At 39.1% G+C, this 16,352-nt stretch overlaps 2 protein-coding genes across 2 annotated transcripts in view; one reads left to right on the forward strand and one right to left on the reverse strand.

The window, feature by feature from the left end:
* Nucleotides 1-16,352, forward strand: part of FBN2 (fibrillin 2) — a 257,001-nt gene that overhangs the window by 208,055 nt on the left and 32,594 nt on the right. The window contains exons 40-51 of the mRNA XM_058737181.1: nt 1,508-1,633; nt 2,261-2,413; nt 4,742-4,810; nt 5,680-5,805; nt 5,989-6,114; nt 6,578-6,703; nt 8,543-8,659; nt 10,255-10,383; nt 10,816-10,935; nt 13,868-13,993; nt 14,682-14,834; nt 16,001-16,066. Coding sequence (XP_058593164.1) covers nt 1,508-1,633; nt 2,261-2,413; nt 4,742-4,810; nt 5,680-5,805; nt 5,989-6,114; nt 6,578-6,703; nt 8,543-8,659; nt 10,255-10,383; nt 10,816-10,935; nt 13,868-13,993; nt 14,682-14,834; nt 16,001-16,066 — 1,437 coding nt within the window. The remainder of the gene's footprint in view (nt 1-1,507; nt 1,634-2,260; nt 2,414-4,741; nt 4,811-5,679; nt 5,806-5,988; nt 6,115-6,577; nt 6,704-8,542; nt 8,660-10,254; nt 10,384-10,815; nt 10,936-13,867; nt 13,994-14,681; nt 14,835-16,000; nt 16,067-16,352) is intronic.
* On the reverse strand, nt 54-623 carry LOC131516310 (U6 snRNA-associated Sm-like protein LSm3). Its single transcript, XM_058737194.1, has one exon. It carries the CDS (start codon nt 353-355, stop codon nt 56-58), a length of 300 nt encoding a protein of 99 aa, XP_058593177.1. The 5' UTR covers nt 356-623; the 3' UTR covers nt 54-55.

Consider the following 16,352-nt stretch of genomic DNA (forward strand, 5'->3'; position numbering starts at 1 on the left):
TAAGGAGGCAGTCCTACAACATCTCCTATATTCCATACACAATAAATGCTTTATCTCAGCCAACTGTTAATGGAGAGGCAACTAGTGCAACTCCCCGGACCAAGAGCATTGGAATATTCCGTTTTGTTGACTTATATATCTCGTATGTTTCCATATCAATTTCTGTAGTAGTCATAGTTTCTTCCACATCTCCCAATATCATTTTTAAGTGCTGATCATGAGCATGTAATCTGGGTGGGAGTTCTCTTTGGTTTCTCATTTTCATATAAATTCGCTCATCCAGGCTGAGCCTGATGAGACCCAGGGGTTCTTCTACGGTGTTGGTAGTTCGTTGCTGGTCCATGTCGTCTGCCATGTTTCAAACCGCGTTCCCTCTCCCCCCTCTCGCCAGAGTATACGAGTCTCTCCCCGTCTCCAGAAATATGAAAATGCCATAACCTTTGTTTTAGAACGTGTTAGGTGAATGCTTCTGGAAGAAGGATGATTTGATAAAGAGAATAACTAGCATCTGTGATACTTCTGGAATCCGTGAAGGGGGTACTCACTTGAAAGCAGCTATAAAGATAAAGGCTCTCCTGAGACTCAGACCTATAAACCCAGAGAACAAGCTGATGTTTTCCAGAAGGCAGGGGAGTGGGAAGATGGGTAAAATTAGGTAAAGAGGAGAAGGAGATACAGGCTTCCAGTTTCAGGATGAAGAGGTCAAGGGAGTTAAAGCCACAGCATAAGGAATACAGTCACTGATATCGTAGTAACAGTGTAATGGGACAGATGGTAGCAGTGAACATAGCATAATGTATAAACTCGTCAGATCACTCAGTTGTACAGCTGAAAGTGATGTGACACTGTGGGTCACCTATTAAATTAAAAAAAAAGATAAAGGCTTTCCTAACTGCATTCATTTTAAAGTTGGTACTACTTTAAATGACGTAAGTGAACAGTAAGCTTTAAAGCAGTTCCATTTGAAGGATATGGAATTTCACTTAAAACTTTCACTTAAGGGGTGCCTGGGTGGCTGAGTCGGTTAAGCGTCCGAATTCGGCTCAGGTCATGATCTCATGGTCCATGAGTTCGAGCCCCGCATCAGGCTCTGTGCTGACAGCTCAGAGCCTGGAGCCTGCTTCAGATTCTGTGTCTCCCTCTCTCTTTGACACTCCCCCATTCATGCTCTGTCTCTGTCTCAAAAATAAATAAACATTAAAAAAAATTCACTTAAAATTTTATTTGAAAAAATAGGAGCATTCACATTATTTTTACCACTTTAGAAAAATTTCTTTTGATCGTCTGTGTTTTTTAACACTGGCGTTTTTTTTTTTTCTTTGAAAAAGGCATACTTTTTGCCATGTAAATACGTATTTGGGGGGTATTTTCAGTATAATTGCTTTAAATTATTTTTAAAAAAATATGGATTTGGGGAATCAGCAATATACTTTGTTTAGTAGTTTAAATAATATAAATTCATGGAAAAATAACTTCATCAATTAATGGATATTCTTGCCCACTCTAGATATTGATGAGTGTTTTGCACATCCTGGTGTGTGTGGGCCTGGGACCTGCTACAACACGCTGGGCAATTACACCTGCATTTGCCCGCCTGAATACATGCAGGTCAATGGAGGCCACAACTGCATGGGTAGGTAATGGTCTCAGAGAATAATTAGGTCATGGTTGTTAGCTTCCCAGCCAGCACTTGTATTTCAGGCACTTGTGTCTCAGAATTATTGTTCAGAAAGGTTGGAAGGTGTTTATGAATGATGAAGTATCTCAAAGTCTTATACACTTCTGACTCTGTATTATGTTTTTGAACTTGGACTATATAGTTACTTTTAAAAAGCTTAAGTCTGATATACAACATTTCATCAAATGTTTGGATTTTCTATTCCTAAATAATTTTTGTTTTCCATTCATGTAAAGTAAACATTATTTTACAAATAGTAGAATGTTTAAAATAAAATATGTATTTAATATGTGTTGCTTTTAAAATTAAATAAATGCCTTTGAGTAGAGAAACAAATACCTGTTAATTTTTTTCCTAAGAAAATTATAAATGAAATCCCCTGTTTGAAAACAGGAGACGTAGCTGTTAACCTAGAAGTGATTTAGATTCAACTTAAATAATTATTTTAAGATACCTCCAAATGACCGAGGAATATTCTGGAGTTATTAATCAAGAAGGTTTGGTGTCTCCAGGTATGTGGACTCCACTATTAGCTGCCTCCTGCTATGATTGTGACTGGTTGGCTTGTTTTTCTGCACATAGACATGAGAAAAAGCTTTTGCTACCGGAGCTATAACGGAACCACTTGTGAGAATGAATTGCCTTTTAATGTGACAAAGAGGATGTGCTGCTGCACGTACAATGTGGGCAAAGCGTGGAACAAACCCTGTGAGCCATGCCCAACACCAGGAACAGGTGAGCACATAGCTCATGCTTCTGCCAGAGGCCAGGCCAGTGACACATACACCTATGTGACCACATAGTAAAAAGCAAATGTGAACTAAAACCACACGTGTTTAGTTCTGAGAACGTCCAGGAACATCATACAGCCAGTCTCCCAAGCGGCCCTTCTTGGGGCTCAGATACTGATTCCTGGCATATCTTTTGAGGGGGGAAGTCTGGGATGTTGAAAACAGGCTCTACTGCTAAACAGCTAAAATTTACAGCCCCGGACCACTTAAATTCATTATTTTACACTGTACTAGTTGATTATTCATTTATTCATCAAGCAGATATTTATTGAGCAACTATTTGTCATTGTGCTCAACCCGGAAGGTATAATATTTTGATTTAAAAACTTGCAGTAACTTCAAGTCCATCAAATTCATTAAGTATTGTTTTAGTTTCAGTCTTGAAAATATGCAAAAAAAAAAAAAAAAAGGATTTGACAAGCAAACTGTACATTAAAGCAACCTATTGCCAACATGTTTCTTATGTGTTTTTTCCCCAAATGTATCTGAAATTTTTAGGCAGAAAATAAAACTTGTCTTCATGTGGTAAAACTTTTCTCAGAAGCTCAGATTCTTTTGAAAGAAAAACTAAAAGAGAATAGCTACAAGAACCAAAAAAATATCCTAAAACTGTTGCCCATTCAGGCTCTTTTGTGATGTAGGAAGTGGTTACTTTTAATAGTTGTATACTGTTTAGTTTAATAGTTAATACTAAACTTTGAACCAATAGGACAAATAAGAAACGATTTTACATTTGTGGCCAGGTATTGCTTAGGGTATGTATATATTTAAATGTTCCATTTAATATAATGATATAATTAATGTGGGGATGAAATGAAAGGTAAGGAGAAAAATGATGAAGAGTGACCTGTGGAGTCTTTCTCAGCGGCTCTAAATCAGTGGGCAAATGGATGTTCATAACTTGCTTGCCATAGTTTTCTTCCAAAAAACAAAACAAACAAACAAAAAAAACAAATGGAAACATTTTTACAATTCTCTAATTTGAAAACTCCCATCACGAGGTTGAAGATCACTGATTTGGGAAATTAAATACCACTTTTTGTAAGAGGAAGTATAGGGTGAGGCTTAGATGTAAGAGGACAGGTCTGTATTTATATTGAAGCTCTGCTATTATCTGACCTTTGGCAGATCCTTTTCTCCTTTGTGACATGGATTCCTCATATATAGAATAGAGATAATAAATTAAAAATGACAGTAACTCACTCAGATGGTTATAGTAAATGAGAGGATGCATATAAATTATAATTGGTGCATTGGCAGGCAGTTAGACACCATTGAATTGAGCATCTATTTATTGTGTGCCCCTGTATGTGATGTGGATACTCAGTGAGTTTTGGTGGATGAAACCTAGAGATCCTCCGTTGATAGCGCTTGGTAGGTAGTATACAATATGTGTTTTACCTAGTATGGTTTTCAGGAGGTTTACTCACATGTGTCACCATGGGCATCAGAAGCAATCTGATCAGAGTAGAAATTAGAAAATTAAAATTGGGGGGTGTCAGGGTGGCTCAGTTGGTTAGGCACCCAACTCTTGATTTCGGCTCAGGTCATGATCTCATGGTTCGTAGGTTCCAGGCCCACTATCAGTGCAGAGCCTGCTTGGGATATTCTCTCTCTCTGCCCCTCCATCTCTGTGTCTCTGTCTCTCTTAAATAAATAAATTTAAAAAGAAGACATTTAAAAAGATTAGAATTTTAAATTTCTATTAGTTTGGCGGATTATGTATAGGAATAACTGTTATAGTCTCTGTTTTATTCTATGATGCGTTGTTTCTGATGCCTCAAATTTCATATTTTAGCAAGACATTTATGTTTAAAAAAATTAGACAAAATTCATGTCTCATTCATTTCTCATTGTTTCACACTGTGAGACTGTTTTTTGCACGCTTCTGCCTATGTGCAATTTTTAATTCCTTTTTAAATTCCTAACCTAACCTGGTTTTCCAGTGTGAATAAACTGGACCATTATTAAAGATCTGCATTTCCAAAGAACAGAAGAATTTAAATGCCTAAAGTAGATATTTTGAATCTTGTAATGATTTCCTTCTAACACAAGAGCAGTAAAAAGTGAATGATGAAAATAATGGTAAAGAATGCCTAGATCTACTTCTCGCAGAAGCTGGTACTGTTAGTGAGTAAATATAACTGAAATTGAAATGTATGCTTGTGAGTAATATAAATATATTTGTCAGGGCAAGCAATAGTATGTAAAATGTTACCTGAAATGAGTTTGAGAATTTTAAGAGTGCATTTGTTTCATTTATATTTTAAAGCTGACTTCAAGACCATATGTGGAAATATCCCTGGATTCACCTTTGACATTCACACTGGAAAAGCTGTTGGTAAATTCTTCCAGATTATGTTTATTTTAATGCCTATAGGTAGCATTATTTAAAAGTCTGTTCAGTGTTTTTAAAGTTTAAAGTGCCTTGAAATATAATAATCTGGATTCTGATCTAATATAGTTAGGCAAGAAAGACCTAACATGTTTACAGACTCGACCCAAGTGTTAATAATGGTTTTATTCCATCAGCATAGTCTGGTGATTGAGTTAGGATAGTTCCAGGACTATCTCAAGATTTCATACATTTCAAGCTGAAACCTTAATTTTCCTTTCCACAAAGACTCTAAACAATCCACTATATTGTAACCTTCAGTTTCTCTTTTCCTTAAGTATATGTTTATGTTTTTGGTGTCCCTTTCTACTGATGTACCTTGGAATTTGCAGAATTATTAATTATTCACAATAATTTTTCTGAATGTACTTTTTCTTGTTCATTCTGCTTTTCTTCCTCAAAGACTAAGTAAGCAATATAATTTTAAGTCTCCATTATCAATACATATATAACAAGGTACAGAAAATTAAGGACACATAGCTTTCATCATTACATGAGTAGCAGCAGTTAGGGGAGCCCGAAACGTAACTTGAAGTTTGATTCTCTAGGAAGTTTATTTACTACATTGACAGTAAAATCACCTGATATATTGATCAGCTACTTATTTTACCAACACTGTTTAAAGAGAAATAGGCTGTTATATGGCCTTACATGCTTTTGTAAATTCAGATATCATTCATATCAGTGTTAAAATTTATTTTTGTGACACTGAGTGTGTGTTCTCATTCCAGCATACCCATAACATTATCAGAGGTTTTTATGATAAATACATTAAGCAGAGCCGCATATATTTGACCGAATCTGTTCATTTTCAGACATTGATGAATGTAAAGAGATTCCAGGCATTTGTGCCAACGGCGTGTGCATCAACCAGATTGGCAGTTTCCGCTGTGAATGCCCTACGGGCTTCAGTTACAATGACCTGCTCCTGGTCTGTGAAGGTAATCTGAATGATGCATGACCCCCTAGCCAGGAAAGTTTGGTAGACATAAATGATTTTTGGACGGTTTTCCGATTTTTATGGTTTCTTCTACAGTACTGAAGAGTGGGTCACCAAACTAGTGAAGCGAATGTCATAGTAATGGAGTGAGGAAGTTCTTTAAATGGAACTGTTGCTCTTTCAGATATTGACGAGTGCAGCAACGGTGATAATCTGTGCCAGCGGAACGCAGACTGCCTCAACAGCCCCGGGAGTTACCGCTGCGAATGTGCCGCGGGCTTCAAACTGTCCCCCAACGGAGCCTGCGTAGGTGAGAGAGAGACCGACTCCTTGCCCAGCATTCTGTGTTCCCTGCACTAAGCAATTGTCCGTGCTTTCCTACCAAAAAAATATTTTCAGAGATAATTTTTAAATGATTTTCTAAGTAAGTCTTTTCATTCATATTGAACTATTTTGCCATATATTTTAGTTTTTTGTTTGTTTGTTTGTTTTTGGTTAGGTAAAAGAAACCTCTTCAATTGGATTTTCTAAAGATTAGACCTAAAATGAAATAGTATCCCTGAGATACCCATCACCGTGTAAGAATTGCCTAATTTTTTTAAGTCTTGGAGAGTTTAAAGCCTTGCTTTTTTTTTGATTCAGCTGTTGTTATGGTTCATTCTCAGCCTGTCTGTAATAATTAGTAGCAGGTTATAGAAACATGCCTGTGAAAAAATGAAGGAATCTTAATAAAAATCAGATATGTCTAACATGTGTTTTATTTTTTGTTTTAGATCGCAACGAATGTTTAGAAATTCCTAATGTTTGCAGTCATGGCCTGTGTGTGGATTTGCAAGGAAGTTACCAGTGCATCTGCCACAATGGCTTTAAAGCTTCCCAGGACCAGACCATGTGCATGGGTAAGAAGGAGGACCTGAGTTCCAGGAGAGAAGTGACCTGAGACTCCAGAAGAGACTATGGGTCGGCCACTTGCTGTGACTGACTACCACGTCTCTGTCAGAAACCGTCTTGGCCAAAAGTTAGCTCTGTTAAACCGTTGATGCCTTCGTTGAATGTAAAATTTGCAAGCAGGGGGACACCACGGTTGGTTCTCTGCTTCACTGTTCACAGCCTTTTTGCCCAGATGCCTTTTACACACTTTACCACGTACTCTGGGACACTCCAGGTTATGTGGACGTCCCCACAGTACCCAGTGGCCCTTTGCCCTTCTCTGGTCCCATTTAAGAAAACCTTTCCAGCTGCAAGAATGCAAGGGAGTGGTAATAGTAGTAGGAGCAAGAGGGTTGAGATGAATATATAGACACACACATACACACATCTTATACACCTTTTCCCAAAATCATTGAGTACATGGGACTTACCTGCTTCTTTTGTGTTTTAACTCTTAAAAAAATATTTTTAGGAAGAAATGTACCAAAACTCTCTAAAATGTCCCCATAGCTAATGTAATGGGTAACTGAGCAGTAATAATGTTCAGTAAGTACTTGCTGAGCTGACAGGTGATGAGATTGCAAAGGCAAATAGGCTGGCTGGCCCTTATGGAGCCCACCCTTGGAACTCAGCGTAACTCCTTTAATCTGATGTCGACAATGGGCTCTATCTCGGCCAAAACAGTTCTCCCTGCTTTGCACTTGAAGGAGGAAAATTACATTAAAAACTTGGCTATGTATAATTAGTGCATTCTCAGTTTAGGAAAAGCTGAAGTTATGCATCTACTATTTTGGTATTGAAGATACTACCTATCTGAAAAGTAATGTCAGATTTCAGCACCATAGAACTGCTTTCCTTTATGACATATCCATACAACAAGGACTGCCCGGAAAACGTTGTCTCCTATGACCTCCCCTGTGGACTTGGGCCGTGGTGGTGGAAAAAACTCTCTAGGAGATGCTGTGCAAAAGACAAATAGAGCATCTAGCCCTATTTGCATGAACTTTCTGAGAATGCTTGCTCACGCATGCTTCTCCTGGCTGTACTCTGTAAGAGAGATAACATGATTTGCTAAAAAATACATGAGATTTGATTCAGAGATTTATATGGAGAAAATAGGCCCTCGATTCTAATAATTCATTCATGATGAAAGTCAGTGAGACTCCTTCATAATACTACTCTTCAACAAAGCTTTCTTCCTAAGAAACATTACTTTTCTTTTTCTTTTTTTTTTTTTGCATAGAGGAAGAGTTCGCACAGCCTGGAATTCATTGTTTAGGGAATCTGTTCTCTTCTAGGAAGAGTCCTTTCTAAACGTTTTTTTTTAAATTCCATTCCTTGAAGGCTAATACTAATGAGTTATAGTAGACATCTTCAGTGTGGATTCTGTTAACTCATAAAATTTAGGAAACTAAAATTTGTCTGTGTTGTGCTGATCACATTAATGTATGTAAATTTCTGGGGGAGTGGTGTTGATAATGCTTAATAGAACAAATTGTTTAGGGTTTCAGAAGACTGGTTTCCTTACAAAGTTGACAAGCAAACCCATTCGTTAAAACATCTGCACTCAAGGGGATGCTTGCTTAGCTATATGAGCCTATAAGTCACTCAGCAGCACCGCATCTTATAATTTTATAATTTAGAGTTTTCTCCACCTCATGCTCATTTTCCCAAAATAAATAGGGGTTCCCAAGTTTTGAATAAGGAAAATATAAGTGACTCTGTACTTTTTAAAAATGTAAATCTTTAACAGGCTGTGTTTTTCTAGTTAAAAATTTGAATTCCTTGGAGCCAATGTTTCTTTGTAGATGTTGATGAGTGTGAGCGACATCCATGTGGAAACGGGACTTGTAAAAACACGGTTGGATCCTATAACTGTCTCTGCTACCCAGGGTTTGAACTCACTCATAATAATGATTGCCTGGGTAAGTTCTCAGTCCTTTATTGCTTCTATTTATGTCCATATAATATACTGGAATAAGGAATAAAACCAGAGTAAATCAAATGTTTTTATCCCTGAAGTTGCAGATAGATGCCGAAAAGTATTGTAATAACATTGACTCATTTCCACTGAACTGAAGTCACAGTATTGGCTTAAATAATCACAGGACAATCTGCTGTGTTCAGCACTTCTGTCAATCCATCGATACAGGGGGGAAGCCATGAAGACGATAGTAAATCTACTGGGATTACTCTATGGTTTGAAGTTATTTTTACCCCTTAAATGGGATCGAAGATAGACCTGTCATTGCTCCAGTGTTATTCCAAGTATTTCAAACAACGCATTCTTGATTTATATTCGAATACTGACAGAGTCTCCAACTTAAAAACATGTTGTGTCTTGAAACTTTTTTTATTTTCTGTCAGCCTTTGAAGCCACAGATGCCTTTTCCCACAGAAATGGTGAGCCAGTGGCTAGGTGTCCAGGTCAGCCCTCAGAAACCTATTTGATTTCAATTGTTGAACAACTGTAAATTTTCAGTGGAAACTTAAAAAGTATCGGCTCTGCGTGGTACAGGATTGTATCGTTTACCCCTAAATGACAATGATTAAAACAAGGGTTGGCAGTGAGTAGGGGAGGTTCCTGAAGTTGATGGAGGACACAGCAAGAGAAAGGACAAATAAATGTTGACCACGTGTCAGGCACTGCGCTGGTGCATCCCAACTAATGTGTCTTTGTTCACCTGGTCCTATAATGTCTCCGGCTTTCTACCATGATGGGATCAGCACAGCTCAAATGCACCTCTGAATACGCTCCCCCAACATGTTACCCCAAAACACGCTCTTCTCAATTTTGTTTTGGTTTGTTTTTTCTTTTTCAAAATTCTGCCATTGTGAACAAAATTTAGAGCTAATTGGACATGTTTTCAAGTACCACCTTCTTGTCTCTAGTTTCTCAGATCCTTTGTACAACCAGGGAGAGCTGCAGAGACACTGCTGTGGCTCTGATCAGAGTGCACAGCCTTCAGACAACTGAGAAAAGTACTCAAATGCAGTCAGCCCTAAGCTGAACTGAAACTTAAGATGTTTTTTCTTTCAGATTCTGCATTTTGTCAGCAAAACACATGTCAGCAGTCCTAGAGTATTTTTAATATAACGTATTTTTCTGTATTTAATATGCTCCATTGTTTGTCCTTTGAATATAGTCAGCTTATCTCCAGGTAAAGTCAACTGCAAACTAGGCTGTCAGGTTAAATCTGTATACGTTCTTGTCTCCAGGAAAAGAAATAGTTTTCATTTGAAAAGAATGGAAGTCTTCACTACATGTAAACCTTCAGTTTTTATCTGGTTATAAATTTGTTATATTAATATCAAAAAGTATGGTTGAGATATAGTAGGGATCTACATGGTCTTAGTCACATGATCCTTATAATATGAGCCATTTTTCTCTGTGTTGATGAGGAATTTTAATGAAGCGTGTTTGTAAATGCATACCAATGAGTATGTTTTGACATTGCAATGTGTAACATCGTATGCATGTAAGAGCTCTCCCTGAAAGCTAATTCTCATTTGCTTACAGACATAGATGAGTGCAGTTCCTTTTTTGGTCAGGTGTGCAGAAATGGACGGTGTTTTAATGAAATTGGCTCCTTCAAGTGTTTATGTAATGAAGGTTATGAACTTACTCCAGATGGCAAGAACTGTATAGGTAAGTAGCAACACAATAAAAAGTCTTTGTATTTTGTTAAATAAGGATGTGACTCCCCCAGCCCTACACACACACCTGGAAACTCCATTCACATGTCATGGGATCATCTGATCACTTGGTGAAAATAAGATACCATGGGAAATTTTGGTGTAAGGACAACGCCAACAATTGGGAATGACTTGTCTGCAGTGCTTTTATTGGAAGAGAGCTTGGGGCTATCCATGTCTCCATAAAAGGAGACGAAGGAAACAAATCAGGAAAATTAGCCTCTTGCCAAATGAGTAATACTCAAGATGTCAAAAGAGTATCTCAGGGCAAATTTGTCCATAGTGACCTGACAGATCAGAGAGAGCAAGTTGAATTCATGTTAGTATCATTTGGCAGCAGTCATCTCATAGTTAAATCATTTTTTTTTCTCCTTTCTCTTTAAAGATACTAATGAGTGTGTTGCCCTTCCTGGCTCTTGTTCTCCTGGTACCTGTCAGAATTTGGAAGGGTCCTTCAGGTGCATCTGTCCGCCGGGGTATGAAGTGAAAAGTGAGAACTGCATCGGTAAGGTTAACACTTGTTCCGAGGTCCACGAGCTGTTTGGTCTAAGACAGGCCGGGTAAAGACCCTTTGGAAGTATACTAAATCCAAACCAGTGCAAGCAGGCTGACCTAGGGGATGCAACGTGTAGCAGACTACATCTGCATTGTGGAACCATCAGAATCCTTTTGAACGTAGGGATAAAGAATTTAGGGATGTGGGGCTGGTCATGAACAGAAATGCTATACTAGTGAGAGAATTTTCAGTGCACTCTGATCTTTTTTCCAAATGTCAACAGAGACTTTCTCCTGAATTTAAAGAGAGTCTACAAAAATTGTAATCTTTGGCAACCAATTTTAAAACAGCTATTAAAGGTGTCTGGAGTCCTAGAAATGTGGAGCAGAAAATCTTGACCATGCCGTTGAGACATTTTTTTCCTTGGGAAGGCCTCATGTCAAAACAGAAAATATTAATCCATTTGTCATAACAGATGTTTTTATGCTGAAACTCCTCCAGCATACAGGAACACTGTAACCACATCAAAAGTGGGTTCCAGAACTGCCTGGTGAACATGATGAAGGCCGACCTTTTTACAGTTACTTAATTTCACTTTTATACAAATTATTTTTTACAGTCTTGTTGAAATTCAGAAGCACCATCTTGGTGTGGTTCTTCTAACATGAAGTGATCGCTGAGGGTTTTTTGCTTTTGTTTTGTTTTGTTTTGCCTTGTAGTTGTCCAATTAAACAAAAATTCTTTGTAGCTGTACTGTTCACTTTCAAGGGACCTATATGGACAGAACTGAAGGAAACCGTTTACTTGATCAAATTTAATTATTTTTCAGTCCATGTGATTTCATATAGTGGAGATATCGTCCCTAGTCTTACCAGTTTGGCCTTAATATCTTTTCCCTTTCTTGATCTGTGTAGTGCGCTGTAAAATTGCCTAGTGTTTTTAATACTTAAAAGATAATAAATCCTAGAAGCATCTTAATAAAAACCTTCTTGGGGCGCCTGGGTGGCGCAGTCGGTTAAGCGTCCGACTTCAGCCAGGTCACGATCTCGCGGTCTGTGAGTTCGAGCCCCGCGTCAGGCTCTGGGCTGATGGCTCGGAGCCTGGAGCCTGTTTCCGATTCTGTGTCTCCCTCTCTCTCTGCCCCTCCCCCGTTCGTGCTCTGTCTCTCTCTGTCCCAAAAATAAATAAAAATAAAAAACATTGGAAAAAAAAAAATTTAAAAAAAAAAAAAACCTTCTTGAAAAGTTTAAGATCCTTTCATTTTCTTTATCCCGTATTTAATCTCAGTTCTTCATTTTTCCTATAACACATCCCTTTGTGGAACAATGATGGCAGTGGTATGTCCACCATTAGGAGGGAAAAGATACATACGCTTCTTTGTGTCAGAAAGACTCAGCTGCTTTTTCTCTTTGTGGAAAAAAGAAATCTCTGACTTAGTAACATTTTATTAAACTGCAGAACAATTTTTTTCTTACTGTTAGCCACGCTCCTATTTTGCATTTCTGAAAAGTACATTTTTAATTAACTGCACTGCAAGACTATTTCCTTCAGGCTAGAATCTCTTCTACCAGTTTTTCCAAAAGAAATGGTTTCTAATGTGACCATATACACACTTAACATGAACATATACTTACTACACCTGTATACACATACAAGTTGATGACAACTTTCACTGTACGTAACAGTGAACACCTTGCACCTCTTAGGTGCTGGGGTTACAAAAAGATACAGCCCTTGCCTTTGGTAACCTACTGCAGAAAAGAAAAGATCTGTTTTGTAAGTAAACCCACCGTGTAAAGATACCCTTGCAATCCACTGGGTCAGACACTGCACCGGAGGTACATTAAGGCAGAGGGAGCTCAGGGTGAGGCTGTGAACGTTGGTGGTGGGGGCAAAAAGAAAGTCAGGGAAGCCCATCACAATGGACTGGTGACACTTGGAGTGGTTCTTAACTGTTGTATAGGAATTTACAACCAAAAAAAGGAACAGAACAGAGGAGGCTATTGGCAAACACAGCCAACTCGAGTGTGGTAAGGGGCATCAAGTGGCCAACCCAGAAGACTGAATACAAATGGAAAATGTAGTATGTGCCTGACACCGTGCTAGACTAAGCTGTGCTGCAGTGACCCAGACAGACCCATAGGTCATGTCCCCATGGAACTTACAGTCTCACGTGGCTGGAATTATGTAATGTCTATTCACTTACGTAAAACAACTCAGTAAGCACTTCCAATGAAACAAAGGCCAAATGTCACTGCTAAGGAATCCTTATTTGAAGGAACCGTTCTGGGATGAGTGGGAATGATGAAATTCTCAGACCCACGTCCGAGTCATCCTGGTTCCAGCAGGCACAGATTTTCAAGCAGATGTGTGGTTTAGAAAGACAACCTGGTGGCCCTGTGAAGGGACTAGACGGAGATGCGGCAGGCTATTAGGAGATTCACGGTATTCTGGGCAGCAGGTGAGGTTGAGTTTGAATTCACAGAGGAGGCTGAAGGAACAGGTCACATGCTGCCTGCATAAGGTTAAAAGGTCAGGGGGAAGAAGAAAGATAACTCAGGGATCTTAATTTGGATGGCGGATGGCAGAGAGGAGCATGAGAGAAGGAGACCATCAGAGGCTGTGACACTTGGAGGATATTGAACAGTTGGTCATGTCAGGTGGCCACACACACACCCCTAGGGATCCACTGCAAGGAGCTAGAATTCTATTTGGCTGTCTGGGCCATATGGTTGGTTGAATCTGGATACAATCTTTGACTTTTGAAGCAATAATAGTCTACTTTTAAAGAGCAAGTTATAGATACACATTATGTATTCGTGTTTCGTATTAAATAATCAATGGCTAGTGGGTTATTGTAGTATGAACAAACTGTTTATTTTCAAAGACTGAACAGTGTATTGATTTGCCTGAATTCATACATTCTCCTGCTGTCGTCCAGACATAAACGAATGCGACGAAGATCCCAACATCTGTCTGTTTGGTTCCTGCACCAATACCCCTGGGGGCTTCCAGTGCATCTGCCCGCCTGGCTTTGTATTGTCTGATAATGGACGGAGATGCTTTGGTAAGCTTTGGAATGACTTCTGTGTCATAATTTGACCTTAGGAACTTCACAGATAGACAGTAAACCATCATGCTAGTGTTTGTCACTACAAAGTACGTGTTTGTGGCAACTACGTCTGCGTTAAAAATCTAGGTCTCAACACTAAATGTACTGGACACCTTTTAAGGTACTGTGAATTTTCAACCCTGTTTCCAGTTTTTTAAATTTCATACTGAAAAATTATTTTCATTCATTTGCTTATCATTATTATTACTGTTTTTGCTTCACTGTTCCATTTGTCGTTGGACCGAATTTTTTGTACTCTGCTGTATGAGTTGCTTTTAATGTGATATGACTTACTGAAACTTACATGAATTTTTTTTTTGTGAGGCTATAACATAACAATAGAAGAGATACGGAAATAATTTTAATACTGAGCGTAATTTCTCAGATTTCCTAGGGACGTTATAAAAACACTTTTAACATTTCAGATAAGTATGTAAAATTTTATAGACAGGTCAATTTAAATTGGCATGTGAAATCAGCACTGGGGGATTTCCAGACCTGTCTTTTCACTGCTGACCTCAGCTGCATCTGCATCCAGTGTTCGGCCCGTGAGAAATGTTCCATCAGAAAGTTGTACACAAAGTATTCCATCTTTTTAAATGACCAAGAAGGAGGTCTGTGATGTTTGCTTTCTCTTGACTAGATACCCGCCAGAGCTTCTGCTTCACCAACTTCGAAAATGGAAAGTGTTCTGTACCCAAAGCCTTCAACACCACTAAGGCAAAATGCTGCTGTAGTAAAATGCCAGGAGAGGGCTGGGGCGACCCCTGTGAGCTGTGCCCCAAAGACGACGAAGGTAAGAGCAGGCGTGTAAGACTCCACTTTGTGCTGGTTTGGGAATGTGTTTGTCGGTCACCATGGAACTCAGGAATATTGTGAAGGTGAAATGGCTCCCTCACGTCTAAACTGGTCACCTTAGTGTGAGGGGTTTCTTTCCAGCGTGTGTATTCAATACATGTGAGTGCAGGGTAGAGTTACTGTTAGTTCATTTCTCCCCCTGAGGTCCGTCTTACTTGCTTTCAGAGGAATGAATTTGAGAGATGCAGGGCAGGGGATGCAAGGAGGGGGTGAAAACTCATGCTGAGTTAGCATGAGGGCCATTTTCAGGGTGAGACCGAGAGCTTCCCAGGTCTCCTGTTGTTAGTGTAGTCGAGTTGTAGGTGCCTCCCAGCAAGCTGGGAACTAGCCTGACCTCTAGGTCGGAGGTGGCTTCTGTGTGTCATGGGCTCCTCGGCGCTGAACGAGCAGACAGATAAGGGATGCCTGTGTGGCTCAGTCAGTCAAGCGAGCAACTCTTGATCTCAGCTCAGGTCATGATCCCAGGCTTCTGGTTCGTGGGTTTGAGCTCCGTGTCGGGCTCTGTGCTGACAGCAAGGAATCTGCTTGGGATTCTCTGATTCTCTCTCTCTCTGTCCCTCCCCCACACATGCTCTCTCAAAATAATTAACATTTAAAAAAACAAAAACAAAAAAAAACTAGCAAACAGAACTAGAAGCCCTTAGTAGGCAGCACTCTGGAAGGAGCTGGGCAAGCCCAGGTGACCTTCTCTAAAAAGGCTCAGATGGGGCGCCTGGGTGGCTCAGTTGGTTAAGCAGCCGACTTCGGCTCAGGTCATGATCTTGCGGTCTGTGAGTTCGAGCCCCGCGTCGGGCTCTGTGCTGACAGCTCAGAGCCTGGAGCCTGTTTCAGATTCTGTGTCTCCCTCTCTCTGACCCTCCCCCGTTCATGCTCTGTCTCTCTCTGTCTCAAAAATAAATAAATGTTAAAAAAAATTAAAAAAAAAAAAAGAAAAAGGCTCAGGGTTTCTTTTGAAGTAAATCATAAAAATAAAATAAGACTCTTGTCAAAAGCAACTTGTAGATGAAAATTAAGTCTAATTTCACGTACACCCTCCATCAGTTCTTAAGTTGTCTCACAACTGAGGCTCTTCAGTCAATGGGGAATTTGTGTTTTTCTCTGTAGTTGCATTCCAGGACCTGTGTCCGTACGGCCACGGAACTGTCCCGAGTCTTCATGACACACGTGAAGGTGTGGTTTGATGTATTTTATTCCTGTAGTCTTTTTTCGTGTAAATACATTTTTGTGTATTTGTTCTATAAATCACGTTTATTTTACTGTATCACATGTAGTATATTTTAACATATGTACACAATGTTCTATATCACGTGTTATCTTCACCATTGTAAAACTGCACCGTATATTGCATACAATCTGTTTATTTGGTTAAAAGAAATGTTTACGTGTTTTATAAATTTTAAGTCTGTGTTGAATAAATACACATGGTTGTGATGTCTCCTTTTACACGGAGGAAGTT

This window comes from Neofelis nebulosa, chromosome 1 (assembly GCF_028018385.1).
Source record: "Neofelis nebulosa isolate mNeoNeb1 chromosome 1, mNeoNeb1.pri, whole genome shotgun sequence".
Lineage (NCBI taxonomy): Eukaryota > Metazoa > Chordata > Mammalia > Carnivora > Felidae > Neofelis > Neofelis nebulosa.